Genomic DNA, 15,784 nt, shown 5'->3' on the forward strand with positions numbered 1-15,784 from the left:
GGGGGGGGGCGGGAAGCAGGCTCCCCGCTGAGCAGAGAGCCTGATGCGGGGCTCAATCCCAGGACCCTGAGATCATGACCTGAGCTGAAGGCAGAGGCTTAACCCACTGAGCCACCCAGGTGCCCCAGCAGCATTTCATTCTGATTGGAAGATGAATGCATCTTATTTCTCTGATAGGTGATTGCCTGTCCCTTTCCATGTCTGCCCCCTTAGCTCAGTATTACTTCAAGTTCTGATTCCCCTCAAGACCTCCAGGCCCCCTCCCAGGCAGCAGCTCATTTTGGCTGGAGGGCAGTTCTTTTTTTTTCTTTTTAAAGATTTTATTTATTTATTTGACAGACAGAGATCACAAGTAGGCAGAGAGGCAGGAAGAGAGAGAGAGGAGGAAGCAGGCTGCCCACTGAGCAGAGAGCCCGATGTAGGGCTCGATCCCAGGACTCTGAGATCATGACCTGAGCCAAAGGCAGAGGCTTAACCCACTGAGCCACAAAGGCACCCCAGAGGGCAGTTTTTTTTTTTAATCTGGGGGTCAGATGCTGCTGCTGATCAGTGGAAGTGGGTAGGGACAGAGGCTGAGAGTCTTGAGGTTCTGAAATCACTGGTATATTGTCAGTGCATGAGGGCTTCCGAGTCCCCACCAACACTTAGCATTAAGCACCTTTGAATCCTTTGCTAATCTGAGGGATATAAACTAGTATCTCAGTGTTACTTTCATTTGCTTTTTTTTTTTTTCATTAATAATGATTTTGAACAGCTCTTTATAACTTTGGGTTTTTTCCTCTATGAATTGGCTGTTTGTATCTTTTACCATTTTCCCCACATTGGACTTCCCATCTTTTTCTTAACCATTTTCAGGAGTTTGTCATATACTTCGAGTAGTACTAGATCCTTGTCAGCTTTCTGTGTCACAAGCATCTTCTGTCATTTGTCTGTTATCCTTATTTATAGTGTTGGCAACTGAACAGAATTTTGATTAAATTAAATCTGCCAATATTTCTTTTTAAATTTTATGCTGTTGAGATGCTGTTGAAGAGGTTTTTCCCCTCTTCCAGTGCCACAGAAATTTTTTTTACATTTTGTACTGTTCGTGTAACTTCCACGTTTAGAACTTCTGGAGTTCACCTTTGTGAATGGTGTAAATCAGGATCCGGTTTAATTTTTTTCCACATGATGACCCCATTCCCTTTTCCTTCACTACTTGTAGTGCCCTTTTACTCATATAGCAAGTTTTTATATATATATGTGGGTCTCTCTCCGCATCCCCTTTGCCATTCCATTGGTTTATTCATCTGTTCTTGGGACAAACCATCATTACAGCTTTGTAGTATGTACTAGTTGGCCAGGTTTGCATGACACAGTACCATAGACTGGATGGATCAAACAACAGATATTTATTTTATCACAGTCCTGGAGGCTAAAAGTCTGAGATCAAGGTATCAGCAGGGTTGGTTTTTCCCACGGTCTCTCTCCCTGACCTGTAGATGCCTGTGTCTTCACATGGTTTTCCCACTGTGTATCCTAATAGACTCTTCTTATAAAGGCAGCAGCCATATTGGATTAGAGCTCACCCTAATGGCCTCATTTCAATTAACTACCTTTTAAAACATGTATCTGTCTTTATCTCCAAATACGGTCACATTCTGAGGTACTAGGAATTAGAACTCCAACATACAAATTTTGAGGAGACATAGTTCAGCCCCAAACATGTCTTAATATCTAATATAGCAACTCATCCCTCACTTTTCTTTTTTCATTGTTGTCTTAGCCATTTTTGGGTCTTTATTTTTCCATAAATATACTAAATTGATTCAGTTCTTTTATTAAAAAAATCCAGTTGGAATATATGTTTAGGTTGCCTTGAATTTATAAATTCATTTGAAAAAGTTGACACTTTGATAATGTTAGTTCAAATCCATCCAAGACCATGGGACATCTTTTAATTTACTTAGGTATTCCTTTTGTACTTTAATAAGTTTCCATTTTTTTCCCACATAGATACTTCTGAATTCTTTGCTAAGGTATTTCCTGGCTACATTGTATTTCTGGTTGCCATTGTGAATGGCAACTATCACATTTGGTAATTGATTTTTGCTAGAAATGCCATTGTTTGTTATAAGTTGGTTTTTGTATCTGGCAACCTTATTAAACTTTAATTAGTTTGCTTATTTTTTATTTTTCTAAGTAGTTTGTTATCTGTAAAATAATGGTAGTTTTATTTATTTTCTTTAAATCCTGATACATTTATTTATTTTTCTTGCCTTATAGGCATGGCTAGTATAACTAGTACTATGTGACAGAGTAGTGGATGATATTAAGTCTTTGTTTTGTTCCTACTATTTATTATCTATTGCTATGTAACAAATTTCTTCAAGACCTAGCAGCTTAAAATAACACTGAACATGTATTATCTTACGTGGTTTCTGTGGGTCAGTAATTTTGGATTAACATAACTCAGTCATTCTGGCTGAGGTCTTCTTCTCAAGAAGACCTGAGCCCTGTGTGATAAGCAAGAGGCATTGGCTCAGTACAAGCCCTCTGTGGCTGAAGAACTCTGCAAAAGTCTTTTTTGTCTTGCAGAGATTGTTACAGCCATCAATGTTTTCTTCTTCCTTGCAGTGCCCAAGACAAAGATTCTGGCCACTGGAGGGGCATCTCACAACAGAGACATCTTACAGGTATGTGATGATAGCAGCCCAAGCAGTAGGGCCTCTTCCATGTCTGTTACTTCTAAGAGCCAGACACTGTCTTTATTGGACTGCCTCTGTTCCCACTGCTGCAGATGTCTGAACACCAGACTATCACATCATGGGGCTGTCAGTGTCTTACTGGGACACTGAGAAGTTTCGGATGTAGCCTGAGGCTGTGTCAACTATTGACTTATAATATACCTGTCTTAGATAAAAATTCTCTAAAAGAAGAGCCCAAGTTGGGAATTCTTCTATAAGTGGATTGTTGAGAAAGTGCTCCCAGGAGACAGTGAGGGGGGCGGTAGGGCCAGGGGAGATGCTAAGGCCCCCAGGCCACCCTGACTCTATTATTATTAGGGTGGCATGGTCGAGTATACTTACTGTAAGGCAGTAGAGGTGGAATGGAAGGCATCAGAAGACACATGAGGAAAGAGAGCATAGAAAATGTGTGCCAAATGTCTGTGTTCCCTCCGAGGAACAGCTTACCCCAGTAAGAACCTCCTTCCTTTTCAGGTGCTTGCAGATGTGTTTGGCGCCCCAGTATATGTCACAGACACTGCCAACTCAGCCTGTGTGGGCTCCGCATACCGAGCTTTCCATGGTAGGTCGAGGGATGGAGAGTAGAGCCTTCTGGAAGAGTTGGGGCACTGGTTGGGCTAAAGGGGATAGAAAAGGGGAAATTGGAATGTTCCCAGTCTTTAGGGACATTGGAGTCTTGAGCTTCAGTTTCATTTTTCTCCCTCCTAGCAGGCAAGAACCAACTTCAAATCTTCTGTTCTTTTATTCTGTATTTAAAGTGGGGAAAGAAAAGTAGGTTCCTAACTGAATGAGGCTTGGTCACACTCAGGCTCAGCACAGGGACATTGGGAAAGGACGTGGGACATGCTGGAGGGCACATGGGGGGGGGGTTCTGGACACCTGGTGGGCGGGAGAAGTGGATGAAGTCCAGGGCCATCATTTCAGCAAATGCAGGAAGTGGAGACAAAGCTGAAGGCTTCAGAGCCAAACAGTCCAGTACCCTGGACAGCTCCATGAGGGCCCATCGCTCTGATGGAGGCCTTGCTGAAACTCCGATCCCCCCTTCCAGGCAGGTTCTCCTGGGAGCTGCCCCTGCCCACAAGGGGCCCATTTAGTCAATCTGCCCTGTGCTCTGCTGGCTCCGACTGCTCCTCCAGCTGCCCATTTATCTCAAGGGCTCTCTTCCCTCTGGCAGTTCTATTCATGCATTTACTCTTCGCTTTTTAACACACCAATTTAAACTTACATGTTTCTATCAACATTGAGAATTAATCAGGGACCAGCTCCTTCTCTTAATAATTAACCTCTTACTCTTTGACACCCCTCCCTCCTTACCCTGTCTACCTCACCCCACCTCATGCCACCTCCTGTGTCAAGATCACTGGGTAATTTATTTCCAGATTGTGTTTTTAATTAAACTTTACATCATATTGGCTTTTATTTGTATTTCCTTATGAATCTCTCTCTCTTTCTAAATCTGTGCATTTTCTTTCTCCTTTTTCTTTTCCATGGTAGTTTTGTTGGACTCTACAACCTAGATAAGTTTAAGAGGAAATTTAATAGGTGATAATTTTGGAGGCGTTACATACCCTGCATGGACTTTGTTTTACCCTCTACAAGAATGCTACCTTCTGGGGCACCTGGGTGGCTCAGTTGTTTAAACATCTGACTTTGGCTCGGGTCCTGGAATTGAGCCCTGAGTCAGGCTCCCTGCTTAGCGAGGAGTCTCCTTCTCTCTCTCCCTCTGCTCTTCCCCCCACTTGTGCTCTTCCTCCCTCTCTCTCAAATGAATAAATAAATAATATTTTTTTTAAATGCTACCTTTTTTGGGCAAAGGACCCTAACTTCAAAATTCTCCCAGCACCTTGAAAATACTGTTTCCATAATCTTCTGGCCCTTAGTGTTGCCCATGAGAAGCAGCTCAGGGCCCACTTCTCACTCCTCCTCCTGCTAAAGTGGGAAAAGCGCTGCCCTTTAGGGCCTCCACTGCTATGTGGCACTGCATTTCTTTTTTATTTTTCCCTTTCTTTGCCTATTGTTTTGCCAGAGGTTACCTGGGGCAATACCCCACTCTGCCCTTCAAAACTGCAGCCCATGCAAAGTCCAAGCACACCGGCCCTCACCCTGAGGTGTCTCAGCCACTTCATGTCTGTTCTCCCAGCTGCGTCCAGGCTGAACCTCACACATAGGCAGTCTCTGAATGAATAGACAAGGGACCAGTGTCTTTTGAGTGGTATCTCTGTTGCCCCCCGCCCCACCCTGTTCCCAGGCAGCTCTAAGCCGAGATATCCCAGCATTTTCTTGGAAACTGGGCCTCATGTCTTCCCCAGGCCCTGCCTCACTCACGGTGGTCTTATGTTTCCCTGCCAATCTGATAGCACTCCTTAAAAACTGTCTAGAAATTCCTCACTTTTCTGCCCACTGATGGTAGACTTCCCTCCTTCCCAGCCCTGTGCTCATTTGCTTGGGAGTATTTATTGAGTGTCTCAGGTATGCAGGTGCTATGTGAGGCCCAGTGCCTGGCTTCACAGAGCTTTGGGCTCAGCAAGGGCAGGACCTTAAATCTGGGGCCAGAAATTGTACGAAGTCTCTGGGGACAGCAGATGGTACTTAGGGGTGGAGGGTTAGGGAGCCTCGGAACAGGTGACATTGTAAACCACAGGTTGTCTGAGAAGAGCATAGGTCCATGAAGAGAGGAAACGGAGACTCTCCATACAGTGAAAAGGCTCTGAGGTAGAAGGAATCCTAAGAAGCCTGGGGTGGCTTCAGTGCCCTGAGCCATGGGAGCCAGGTGAGGGAGGAGAGGCAGGCAACTCCTCCTGTCAGGTGTGGGGTCAGGGAGGTGGCGGGGAGTGGGAAGGGGGGTTGGTGTTAGCTGCCCTGCTGGGACAGCTGCTGTCCCAGCGAGCAAGACAACGTAGGCCCCGCTGGGGAGAGGTCTGCACATCAAATTTCTCTCTCTTCTCTCTCTTTTCTTCTCTAACAGTTTTACTGAGGCACAATTTATATGACAAAAAAATCACCCAATTTTAAGTGTACAGCTCAGTGATTTTTTAGTAAATTTACTGAGTTGTGCAACCATCACCATAATCCCATTTTAGAATAGTTTATCACCCCAGAGATAAGATGCTATTTTTAGTTAATGTCTTCATTTGCAACATGCACTGATATGAAATGAGCTTTCCCTTCTAGGCCTTGCAGCTGGAACAGACGTGTCCTTTTCAGAGGTGGTGAAGTTAGCCCCAAATCCCAGATTAGCTGCTACCCCAACCCCAGGAGCTTCTCAGGTGAGAGACCTTCAGAATCTGGTCGTAGCCTTTGCATTGTGAAAACCAGCCACAGTTAACTCTTGAAAAACACAGGAATGATGGATGCCAGTCCCCTTGCAGACACAAAAATGTGCATATAACTTTTGACTCCCTCAAAACTACTAATAGCCTACTGTTGACCAGAAGCCTTACTTATAACATACCTAGTCAATTAACACAAATTTTCTATATTATATGTGCTATATATTACTATAACCAAATAAACTAGAGAAAAGAAACTGCCAAGAAAATAATAAGCAAAATGCATTTACCATTTACTCTATTGAAAAAAAAATCCACCTGTAAGTAGACCCACACAGTTCAAACCCATGATGTTCAAGGTCAACAGTAGGTTTGGTTCTTCTTTCCAAAAGGTAAGTTTGGCTCTGTCACTTAATGTTGAAGTTGATGTGTTCAGCTAATGGGGAAATCATCCTTTTGGGGTTTTAACTGTCAGGGAAACAGAGCAAAAGGAGCCAGGTTGTCAGCTGAGATTCACAGATACTGATGATTTTATAGCCCCAGGGGTCAGATCTATTGCTGGGTATGTCTTCAGTGTTCCATATGCCTCAGAACGAGCCCTTATACTTCGAGGGTTACAGAAGCCACAGAAGGACTCTGTCACTTAAGCATAAGACGTGCTGCATTTGTAGCCCTCAGATCTGAAGTCTGGATCCAACACAGGTGTGCAGAAAATCCAGGAAATCCCCCCTTGTTACAGCTTGGGTTCTCTGGAAAGCAGACCCTGAGATGCTAATTGGGGTGCAGGACATTTATTGGAGGTGCTCTTGGGATCTACATCCGTGGAGGGGGAAATGAGGAGGCAGGTCGGGGCACAGTGAGGAGGTGAGCCATGGGGCAATCCCTGTGGAGACCTCAGCCAGCCCTAGGGCAAGTTCTGAAGCTGGGCTGACTCTTTGGACTCTAACCTAGCTAGGGTGAGGGGGCTGGGCCATTACACCTCATGTCAGCTGGTCTCCGTATGCAGTCCACCCCAGGATGGGGTAAGGCAGCGCTCTCTAGCCAAAGCCATCCCCAAAGGGGGCTGTCAGCTGAGGGCTGGACGAATAAGGCCTTTATTCTTAAGGAGCACTTTGGGTGGTAGGCCAATGCATCCAGTATGCCTCTTTTCCTGTTTGCAGAATGTTCTTGCAAAACATTCTGGGGCTGTGCAGACAGAGGGCGTTATTACTGATGCAGCAGGCAGTAGGGGCTTCATGCTTGTCCCAGATTGCCTTGGCCCTTAAGTGCCATGGGACAATATGGAGTGGGCCCAGGAAGATACTGTGCACGCACCGTGTCTGTGTCACAACCGAGTGACCCCAAGCTTAGGAAACTCCCAAATTATAAAGGACCTGCAAGGCAGATCTGCCCAACCTTTGCCCTCGATGGAAACATTTTCTGTACTAGCCTGGTCAGCAAGTAAATTTTCCCTCTGCCCTGAGGACGACTCTATCTCTATCTGCCAGTGCTATTTGCTGTATAAACATTGAAAAGATAGTCTGCAACAAAAGCTGTCACTGGATATGTAGACACATCATGGAGAATTGTCTCCCAACCTATCTTGGGCCAGAAGCTCCCCGTTTCTGGGTGACCACAAAACCCACACATGTAGGTGTGCCCTAGCTTCTATTACTTTGTCCTTAAGTTGTGTGTCGTTACCTTTAAGAGGCAGCTCAAGGCTATAGGAAGATCTCAACTGATATAAAGGACCGTTGCGTTTTCATTCTTACCTTGCCTGTCCTACAGCATGTGACCTTCATCTGACCTTGAGCAGCATTTCTCATCTCTGAGCCTATTCGTCTGTGAAGTGGGGATAACATCTGGTCCTGCCTACTTTCAACCCGCTAACTGTGAGGCTTAATAAGACTCCTTGGGAGGCACCTGGGTGGCTCAGTGGGTTAAACCTCTGCCTTCGTCTCAGGTCATGATCTTGAGGTCCTGCGATCGAGCCCCACATAGGGCTCTGCTCAGCAGGGAGCCTGATTCCCCCTCTGTCTCTGCCTGCCTCTCTGCCTACTTCTGATCTCTTAAAAAAAAAAAAAAAAAAAAAAAAAAAAAAAAAACTCCTTGGCTCGAATGGCTTTATTATGTAACAAGAAGTCTGACTGTAGTCAGGGGGCTGGTTCTGTGGTTCCACAATGTCGGGCTCTGGGTTACAGTCCCTGTGGTTCTACAGATCAGCAAGGGACAATGGCAACATGATAACCACCTATGTCACTTACAATTTTCTAGAAGTCTCATTTAAAAATAAAAAAAGGAAAAATAAATAAATGACTAACTTCAAATATATTTTTTATCTAATCCAGTATGTCTGAAATACTGCCATTTCAACAGGCAGTCAATAAGAAAAATCGCTAATGTGCTATTTTACATTCCTCTTTTTTGTAAGAAGCTTTTGAAATCTGATGGGCATTTAGTCTTGTAGCACTCATCTCAGTTCAAGTGCTTTCAACTGTATAAGACTTATAGCTCCTGTGTTGGGTAGCCCAGCTCTCAATGTGCTCCAGGTAACCCCAGGATGTCTGCAGCTGCTCCAGACATCTCACTCCCCACCCCACACTGTATCCATAGGCAGGACTGAGAGCCTGGCATTCGGCAGCCCCTCCTTACACACTTCTTGCTCATCAGGGAGAGAATCCTGGTCTGCTCTCAACTCCCAATAGGACCAGGCTGCCAGTTGGACCTATGGTCACACTTGGTTGTAAGAAAAGGCTGGGGTAGGTTCTGGCTTTTTTGTCCTCTAGAAGGAGACCCACGAGGGAGAAGATAGTTGGAGAAAGCTTTAGGGCGGCAGACAACTGCACGTGTCTCCTTACAGGTAGCAAACACTCTGTGTGTGTACCACCACCTTCCCTGGCTTGCCCATGACCAGAGTCCCTAAGGGCTCCTGGAACTCCATACCCTTCAACCCAAGGGCAGCATCAGAATCCTTTGGAATGCCAGGTTATAAGCAGCAGCAGGCTGTGTCTGTTGGTGGAATGACCTATTGGAGGTGGAGGACTGGTCTGTAAACTCCTTGGGAATGGGGGACCGTGCTCTGTGTTCTTTCTGTGGCACGTACAGCAATCAGTGTGCTCAATGGGAAACTCAAAACCATACCAGTGTTTTCTGCCTGCTCAGCTGAACATTGCAGTTTCCTCCTAACAGAGGAGGTCCAAGCTCTCGATGAGTTCTCTGTTCTCTGTCACCTTCACCAAGCTGCTCCAGATGCGCCCAGAGTGGGCCCTGGGTACATAATCAGTGACTAAAGCACTTGACTTTGGAGCCAGTTAAGCCAAATGAAGGAGTGGGATTGGCATGAGCGAGTAGTGGCATTTGTGAGTCAAAAGGAAATCTGGGTCCCTTGGTTAAGTGTTGCTTATCTATAAGACCCCATGTGCTGACCGGAAGTGCCCACATTTCTCAGGCAAGGCTTATTGAGTCACGGATGAAAGCAGCTTAAAAAAAAAAAAAAATGAGGGGGGAAGGAAGGTTAAGAATATGGAGTTGTAAAAAAAAAAAAAAAAGAATATGGAGTTGTGAGGGGCACCTGGCTGGCTTAGTCAGTGGAGCACGGCACTCTTGATCTCAGGGTGCTGTGTGTGAGCCCCACATTGGGTGTAGAGATTATTCAAAAATAAGATCTTTTAAAAAACCCTTTTCCCTTATTGGTTTTTGGTTTGGGTTGATTATCCAACACACTGCATATATAATTTTATAGCCCACTTAAAAAAAAAAACACTACAGTATAACATGAGTATTTATATTCTTTTTTTTTTTTAAGATTTTATTTATTTATTTGACACAGAGAGAGAGATTACAAGTTGGCAGAGAGAGAGGGGAGGAAGCAGGCTCCCTGCGGAGCAGAGAGCCCGATGTGGGACTCGATCCCAGGACCCTGAGATCATGACCTGAGCTGAAGGCAGAGGCTTTAACCCACTGCGCCACCCAGGTGCCCCGAGTATTTACATTCTTAAAAATGAACATATACATTATTTTTAATGACTGCAAAATATTCTGTTTGGCCGTAATTTACTTGTGATTTTATATGTCTTAGAGCAGTTGCTTCTAGTTTCTTTGTTTTCTGTTTTTGTTTTTACAAAAGATTTTGCCCATTTACTTGAGAGAGAGAGAGAACACGAGCAGGGGGAGCAGCAGAGGGAGAGGAAGAAAGAGGCTCCCTGCAGAGCAGGGGAGCCCGACGCAGGGTCTGATCCCAGGATCCTGGGACCCCAACCCGAGCCGAAGGCAGATGCTTAACCGACTTAGCCACCCAGGCGTGCCTTCTAGTTTTTAAATTACTGTATTGAAATTATGTGGGTAAAAGGTTGAGAAAACTTTTTCCTATTCTGCATGAGAATTTGAACTTTGGTTCAACTACTAGCTCTGTTTCCTTTGGAATGTCAACAGTATTACTATGCAACATCGCCGATGTAAAAATGTCCTTTAAGTGCGGCCCTGCATCTAGAGGGGGGAAAACCATATATGCCTGATGGGAAGTCATACTTAGGGCCTCCCTGAGCCCAGTGATGTCTCATGGGCATGTGTCTTGCTGGCGGAGTTGTTATAAGAGATATTCCCATGGGGTATGAGGTTTCAAAGCCAGGGTGCCTCTTGCACCTGTACCATGTGGATTTCACTCCCTTGCATCTGAGCTGTAGCATAGGGGGCAGGGAGACCCTTTCCTGGACACTGGTCCTAACTGCTGTTAGGACCACTACGTCGTCTTTGACTCAAGTTTGCTTCTCCAGTGTGCCGTACTGGTTGTACCCTGAGGGACAGAGTGTGTATGGCCCATGGTGGTCTTAGGAGATTGGACAGTTAGTGGTATGGCACCCTACATTTAGGATGGTTTCCTTAGGAGAGCTTGTAGAAGTAGAATAACTGGGCCAAAGACTGGGCATTTTCAAGCCCTTTAATACCAATGTACAGTCAAGTTGATTTCCAGAAGGGTTGCACCACCAACTTCACCAGTTGTGCAACAAGATGGCATTTCCAGATATCTTCACCAGAATTTTTAAACATTTTGTAGATTTGATAACAAACTTTTTGGTCCTGATTTGCATTTTTTAAAAAACTTAAGCTGTAGGTTTGGGAACTACTAGCGTTTCCTCTTTTGTGAATTGATGCCTCCTTTCTTTTGCCAAGCACAAACGCTTAAATTGCAAGTACATGGCATGCTAAATTTTAAAATTGCAAGTTGCAAAGAGATGAGAGGCACCTCTCCCTTCCCATTCTAAACTGCTCTTTCTGCCCCTCCAGGTCTACGAGGACCTTCTCCCACAGTACGCCAAGCTTGAGCAGAGAATCCTGTCCCAGACCCCGGGGCCTCCAGAGTGAATTCCTCAGGCCCAGGCATCCCACTTTGAGACGTACGTGCTCCTCCTGGACAGCAGGGATCCTCTTCCCTGTCCGAAGGGACTCTGCCTACCCGTCTGACTCCTCGTGGTGCTGCCTGGAACTACCTGAAACCCACCTTAGCGCATCTCCCTGAATGTAAATGGGCTGTTTCTGATTCTGTGCCCTTGTGCCCGGGGCAGGAAAGCCTCTGTCTTCTCCTGCCCTTTATCTCGGGGGGCAAGATAAAGCAGTGAGTCTGGGATATATCCAGTAAAAATTGTGACTTTGCCTCCTTTCAAATGCAGAAGTAAAGTGAATACAGGGACCTAAATTGGGTGAACGGTGGAGACAAAGCTGTCCCCCCATATTCCGACCCCAGCAGCCTCTTCCCCAACTCTCACTCTGGCTTCTCCTCCTCAAACTGTAACCCACAGCCACCTGCCCCCTCCGTACTGTGACCCTGCAGTCCATCCTCCTCCTCCCCACGCCAAACTGATCTCAGCTGCTGCCTCCCTCCTCATTTCAGAGTCTGAAGGGCTTCGTAGTAGCTTCCTTTCTTGTCTTTCCTTGCTCACCCTGTACCTTCCATCCTTGTCACCTCCCAGCATCTGCCCCTTCATCCTTCAAGATCTCTCCTCCCTCCCCACGCCCACCTTTTGTAACTCACTGCCTCTTACCCAAAAAGCTTGACAGGCCTAATGACCAAGCTTTCTGTCCCCCTCCCATCCACCCTGCCCACTGCCTGCCTTACTCCCCAGAACACCAGACCACTTGCAGGAGCCCTCTCCCAAGTGGTACAGGGTAGCACCTCTCTCCCTCCGTCCCTTCCTTCAGGAAGAATTTCCCTAATTCTGGATTTCTTTGATTCTGTTTCTGTTTTGTCATTTAACATATTCTCTATCTTCTGTATTTCCTATAAATTCCTATAAATTGGTGATTGGCTCTTCAACCTCCGTGCTATTGACCTGGAGCTGGGTAAGTTTTGGTTGTAGGGGCAGCGGGGTCACTGGCCTTGACCCACCAGATGCCGGTAACACGCCCTCCCCAAGTTGTGACAATCCAGAATGTCTCTAGGCATTGCCACGTTACCTCCTGGTGGGGATAGGAAGACAAAATGGCTCCTAGTTGATAACCACTGACCTGGAGGCTTGATCTGATGCACATGTGATTATTTCCCTGTTTATGTCAGACAGCTTCCTAAGATGGTGGTGTGTTCTTCCATCAGGAGGCACATGTGTCTGGTTTTCTCTCATTTGAGGGATGTTCATGCCTAGCTCCATTAATTCACTAGGGATACAGTCTTGTTATTCCTCTTCATTTACCCGGGATTCTTCTATGTGACAGACATTTCCTATCGACTTACCCAAAAGAGCTAGGAGAGGCTTGTCCTCTGTTCACCAGTTTTCAAAATAATGGGTTGATTCCCAAGCATCGTCTAACAGCCAATAGTTTTTTGTTTTTAGTGCCAATAGGATACATTTGATATATTTTATGTATTTTAATCCATTATGGTAATTATTTCTGTCCTTGCCTTCTTTTTGATAGTCATTCTCTGCAACTTTTCTACTGTTTTCCTGATCTGCCATTTCTTACTTACAGGTACAAACGCTCTGTGTAGTCCTTAATGACTGCTGGGCCCCCAGTTTTTATCCTCATCCCTCTTTCTCTCCCATTTTGTCCTCTTTTATTGGATGATTTTGTCTCTTCTTGGGTTTCCACTACTTATAGGCCAGGAGCACTGATCTTTGCTTCCATCCAGAACTCTCCTTGGAGTCTACCAGAATTCTCACTCAGAGGAGTACTTCATACTCCACTTACCTTCCTTTGCCCTTCCCCAAACCTCCTCCTCTTGTGTTCCTGTTTCAGTGAATTGACACCACTGTTCATCCATCCATTGACTGAGGAACCCAAACCCCAAATGCAGATGTCCTCCCCCTTTCCCATGTCAGCCTCAGATCAGTCACCAAGCTGAGTTTGGTTATTCCTTTGTTAACTCCTAAAGCAGTCCCTTTCTCTCCTTCCCTCCAGTTTTACTTTGGGCCCCTTTATTCCATGCTCAAGTTATCCCAAAAGCTTACAGATAAAGTCCTGTGTGATCTGCTTCCTGCAGAGTCCCCCCAATTTTACCTTTGCTGCAGGCCCTTGCCTGAATTGGAACCTCAGTTAAACCAGACTACTTATGGTTTGCACCCGGGGTGGAAAAGTGCTGCAAACCGGGTCTGAGACCTGGTCGGTCAAGGCAGTGGATAGGTGGACATCAAAGGAAGAGACTTAGAAAATGAGTGGGACCAGTGGCTTCTCTTCTGAGAGAGATGAAGTCTTGAAAGGAAGCAGTGTCCCTAGCAGGCTTGGTGGATGAAGAAGAAAAAGAAAGCAGAAAGCTGAAGATAACAGCCTCTCGGTAGCAAGTCAAAGATTCAGAAGAAAATGGACAACTTCCCCACCCCTAGTTCCTAGACATTACTTATTAAAGACACTTTACAACATTAACCAGTTGGAAAAGATTCTCTTGGACCAAGAAACAGAGAAAGCCATTCGATCAATCCATTTTACCTCTGCCCCCAAAGAGTTGCGTGTTATTGCAAGCATGTCAACATAAATAGATCAAGGAATTCACTGTGTATACAAATACAGGAAGTAAACAGAGTGAGAATCATAACTTTTCAAGCCAAGGAAATACTCCAAAATAAAGAGAACAGAAGAGAGTAAACCATAACAACCCTCCAACATCTCTAAAATAAATTTTGGAACAGTTGTGGATAGGAAAGATACCACAGTTCGGAAAATTTAAAACTCAGAATAAAAATGAAAAAGCAACAGGAATATATGAAGAGAGAAATGACCAAGCTTGGGAAACAATTTGAGTGAAAAATTAAAATCATCAGAGATAGGAAGACAAAATCAATAGAGATGACTCCAAGTATAGTAAAGCCTATAGAGGTTGGGAATGACAAAAGCTAAGAGAGCAAAAAATACAGAGGAAGAGCTGAAAAGGTACAGAATGAAAATGATAGGTAAAGAAGTAACAGGCAAAACTGGAGCTCCCAGAAGCTACCAAAAAAGAAGACAGTGGAATTGGTTAATAGTTAAAACTGCTCCAGGAGAGGGACGCCTGGGTGGCTCAGTCTGTTAAGTATCTGCCTTTGGTTCAGGTTATGATCCCAGGGTCCTGAGTTCAAGTCCTGTATCAGGCTTCCTGCTAGCCTGCTTCTTCCTCTGACAAATAAATAAATACAATCTTAAAACAAAATAAAACAAAAAACCTGCCCCAGGAGAAATTTCTGAAAAAGCACAAAGAAGACCTAAATCTTTATCTTGAAAGGGCCCCTTTGTTACATAGAAAAATTGACCCAGAATGATGAATATCCTAGCAAACTATTAAATTTTGAAGGTGAGGGGAAAAAACCCCTCTGGGCGCAAAGAGCTAATTTCTTACAAAGGAAGGGTCAAATTGGCATCGGACTTCTCAAAAAGCAAGTAGCAATGGAGCAACATTTTCAAGAAATATAAAGAAAAACAAAGGAACTAAGAATAAGTGTTTTGTATCAAGCTAAGCTGTCCTTTAAATATCAAGGATATGTATAAGTTTTTTCTTAAGATTATTTATTTATTTATTTGACAGATCACAAGTAGGCAGAGAGGCAGGCAGAGAGGAGGAAGCAGGCTCCCTGCTGAGCAGAGAGGCCAATGCAGGGCTTGATCCAGGACCCTGAGATCATGACCTGAGCCGAAGGCAGAGGCCTTAACCCACTGAGCCACCCAGGTGCCCCGGTATGTGTAAGTTTCAATCATGTGAGAGCTCAGGAAAATACTGTACTCATAACCCCTCAGGATCTTACTTCAAGACAAGTTTCAACCAACTAGGAGATGATTGGGGAACTTCAGCAAAAGGACTGGTGGTAAGCATTGAGTATCTAGTTTCAGATCTAAAACCAAAATGAAAGAGGAGATGGGGTGGTAGAATAGTATCAAATGATATTCTTTGAAAAGGTAGACGTCACAGTGGAATAAATGAAAAAGAAGGGAGAGGAGGAGGACAGGACAAAGAGGTCTTTGTTGCAAAGGCAGTGTGTACAAGGCAAAGAGCATCATTTAAAGTTGACAAACCTAACAGTTGGGGTTTAAATAAGGAAAAAGGAGACAAAAGGAGTATGAAAGGGTACAAGATAGTTACTAGAATAAAGATAGAAATCTCCCTTACTGCTCAAAGATACTATAATAAAAGCAATAAATCACATAGTGAAGAATAGCATCATACCCAGTAAATACAAAAACAAGCATAGAGTTAAATTACTAAACTAAAAGGCTCAACTCATCTATTTAAAAAAAAGTTCAAAAATGAGCAAAGGGGAAAAAAAGGCAAACCAAGAAACAGACTGACTTTTTTTTTAGAGCAGGCTCCACACCAGCATGGTGCCCAGTGCAGGGCTTGAACTGATGACTCTGAGA

At 44.6% G+C, this 15,784-nt stretch overlaps 1 protein-coding gene across 6 annotated transcripts in view; it reads left to right on the forward strand.

Annotated features, from left to right (window-relative positions):
• XYLB (xylulokinase) overlaps nt 1-11,612 on the forward strand; it is a 47,512-nt gene extending 35,900 nt beyond the window's left edge. For 3 of the 6 annotated variants that reach the window (XM_045089143.1, XM_045089142.1, XM_045089140.1), the window contains 3 exons: nt 2,617-2,675; nt 3,201-3,288; nt 11,258-11,612. In XM_045089143.1, coding sequence (XP_044945078.1) covers nt 2,617-2,675; nt 3,201-3,288; nt 11,258-11,489 — 379 coding nt within the window. In that variant the 3' untranslated portion in view covers nt 11,490-11,612. Of the gene's footprint in view, nt 1-2,616; nt 2,676-3,200; nt 3,289-5,897; nt 5,993-11,257 lie in introns of all 6 variants that reach the window. The other 3 variants (XM_004759353.3, XM_004759355.3, XM_045089141.1) reach the window with 3 other exon arrangements.
• Nucleotides 11,613-15,784: the final 4,172 nt, after the last annotated feature.

Source organism: Mustela putorius, unplaced genomic scaffold (assembly GCF_011764305.1).
Source record: "Mustela putorius furo isolate JIRA1106 unplaced genomic scaffold, ASM1176430v1.1 tig00003834_pilon_pilon_pilon, whole genome shotgun sequence".
Classification (NCBI taxonomy): Eukaryota; Metazoa; Chordata; class Mammalia; order Carnivora; family Mustelidae; genus Mustela; species Mustela putorius.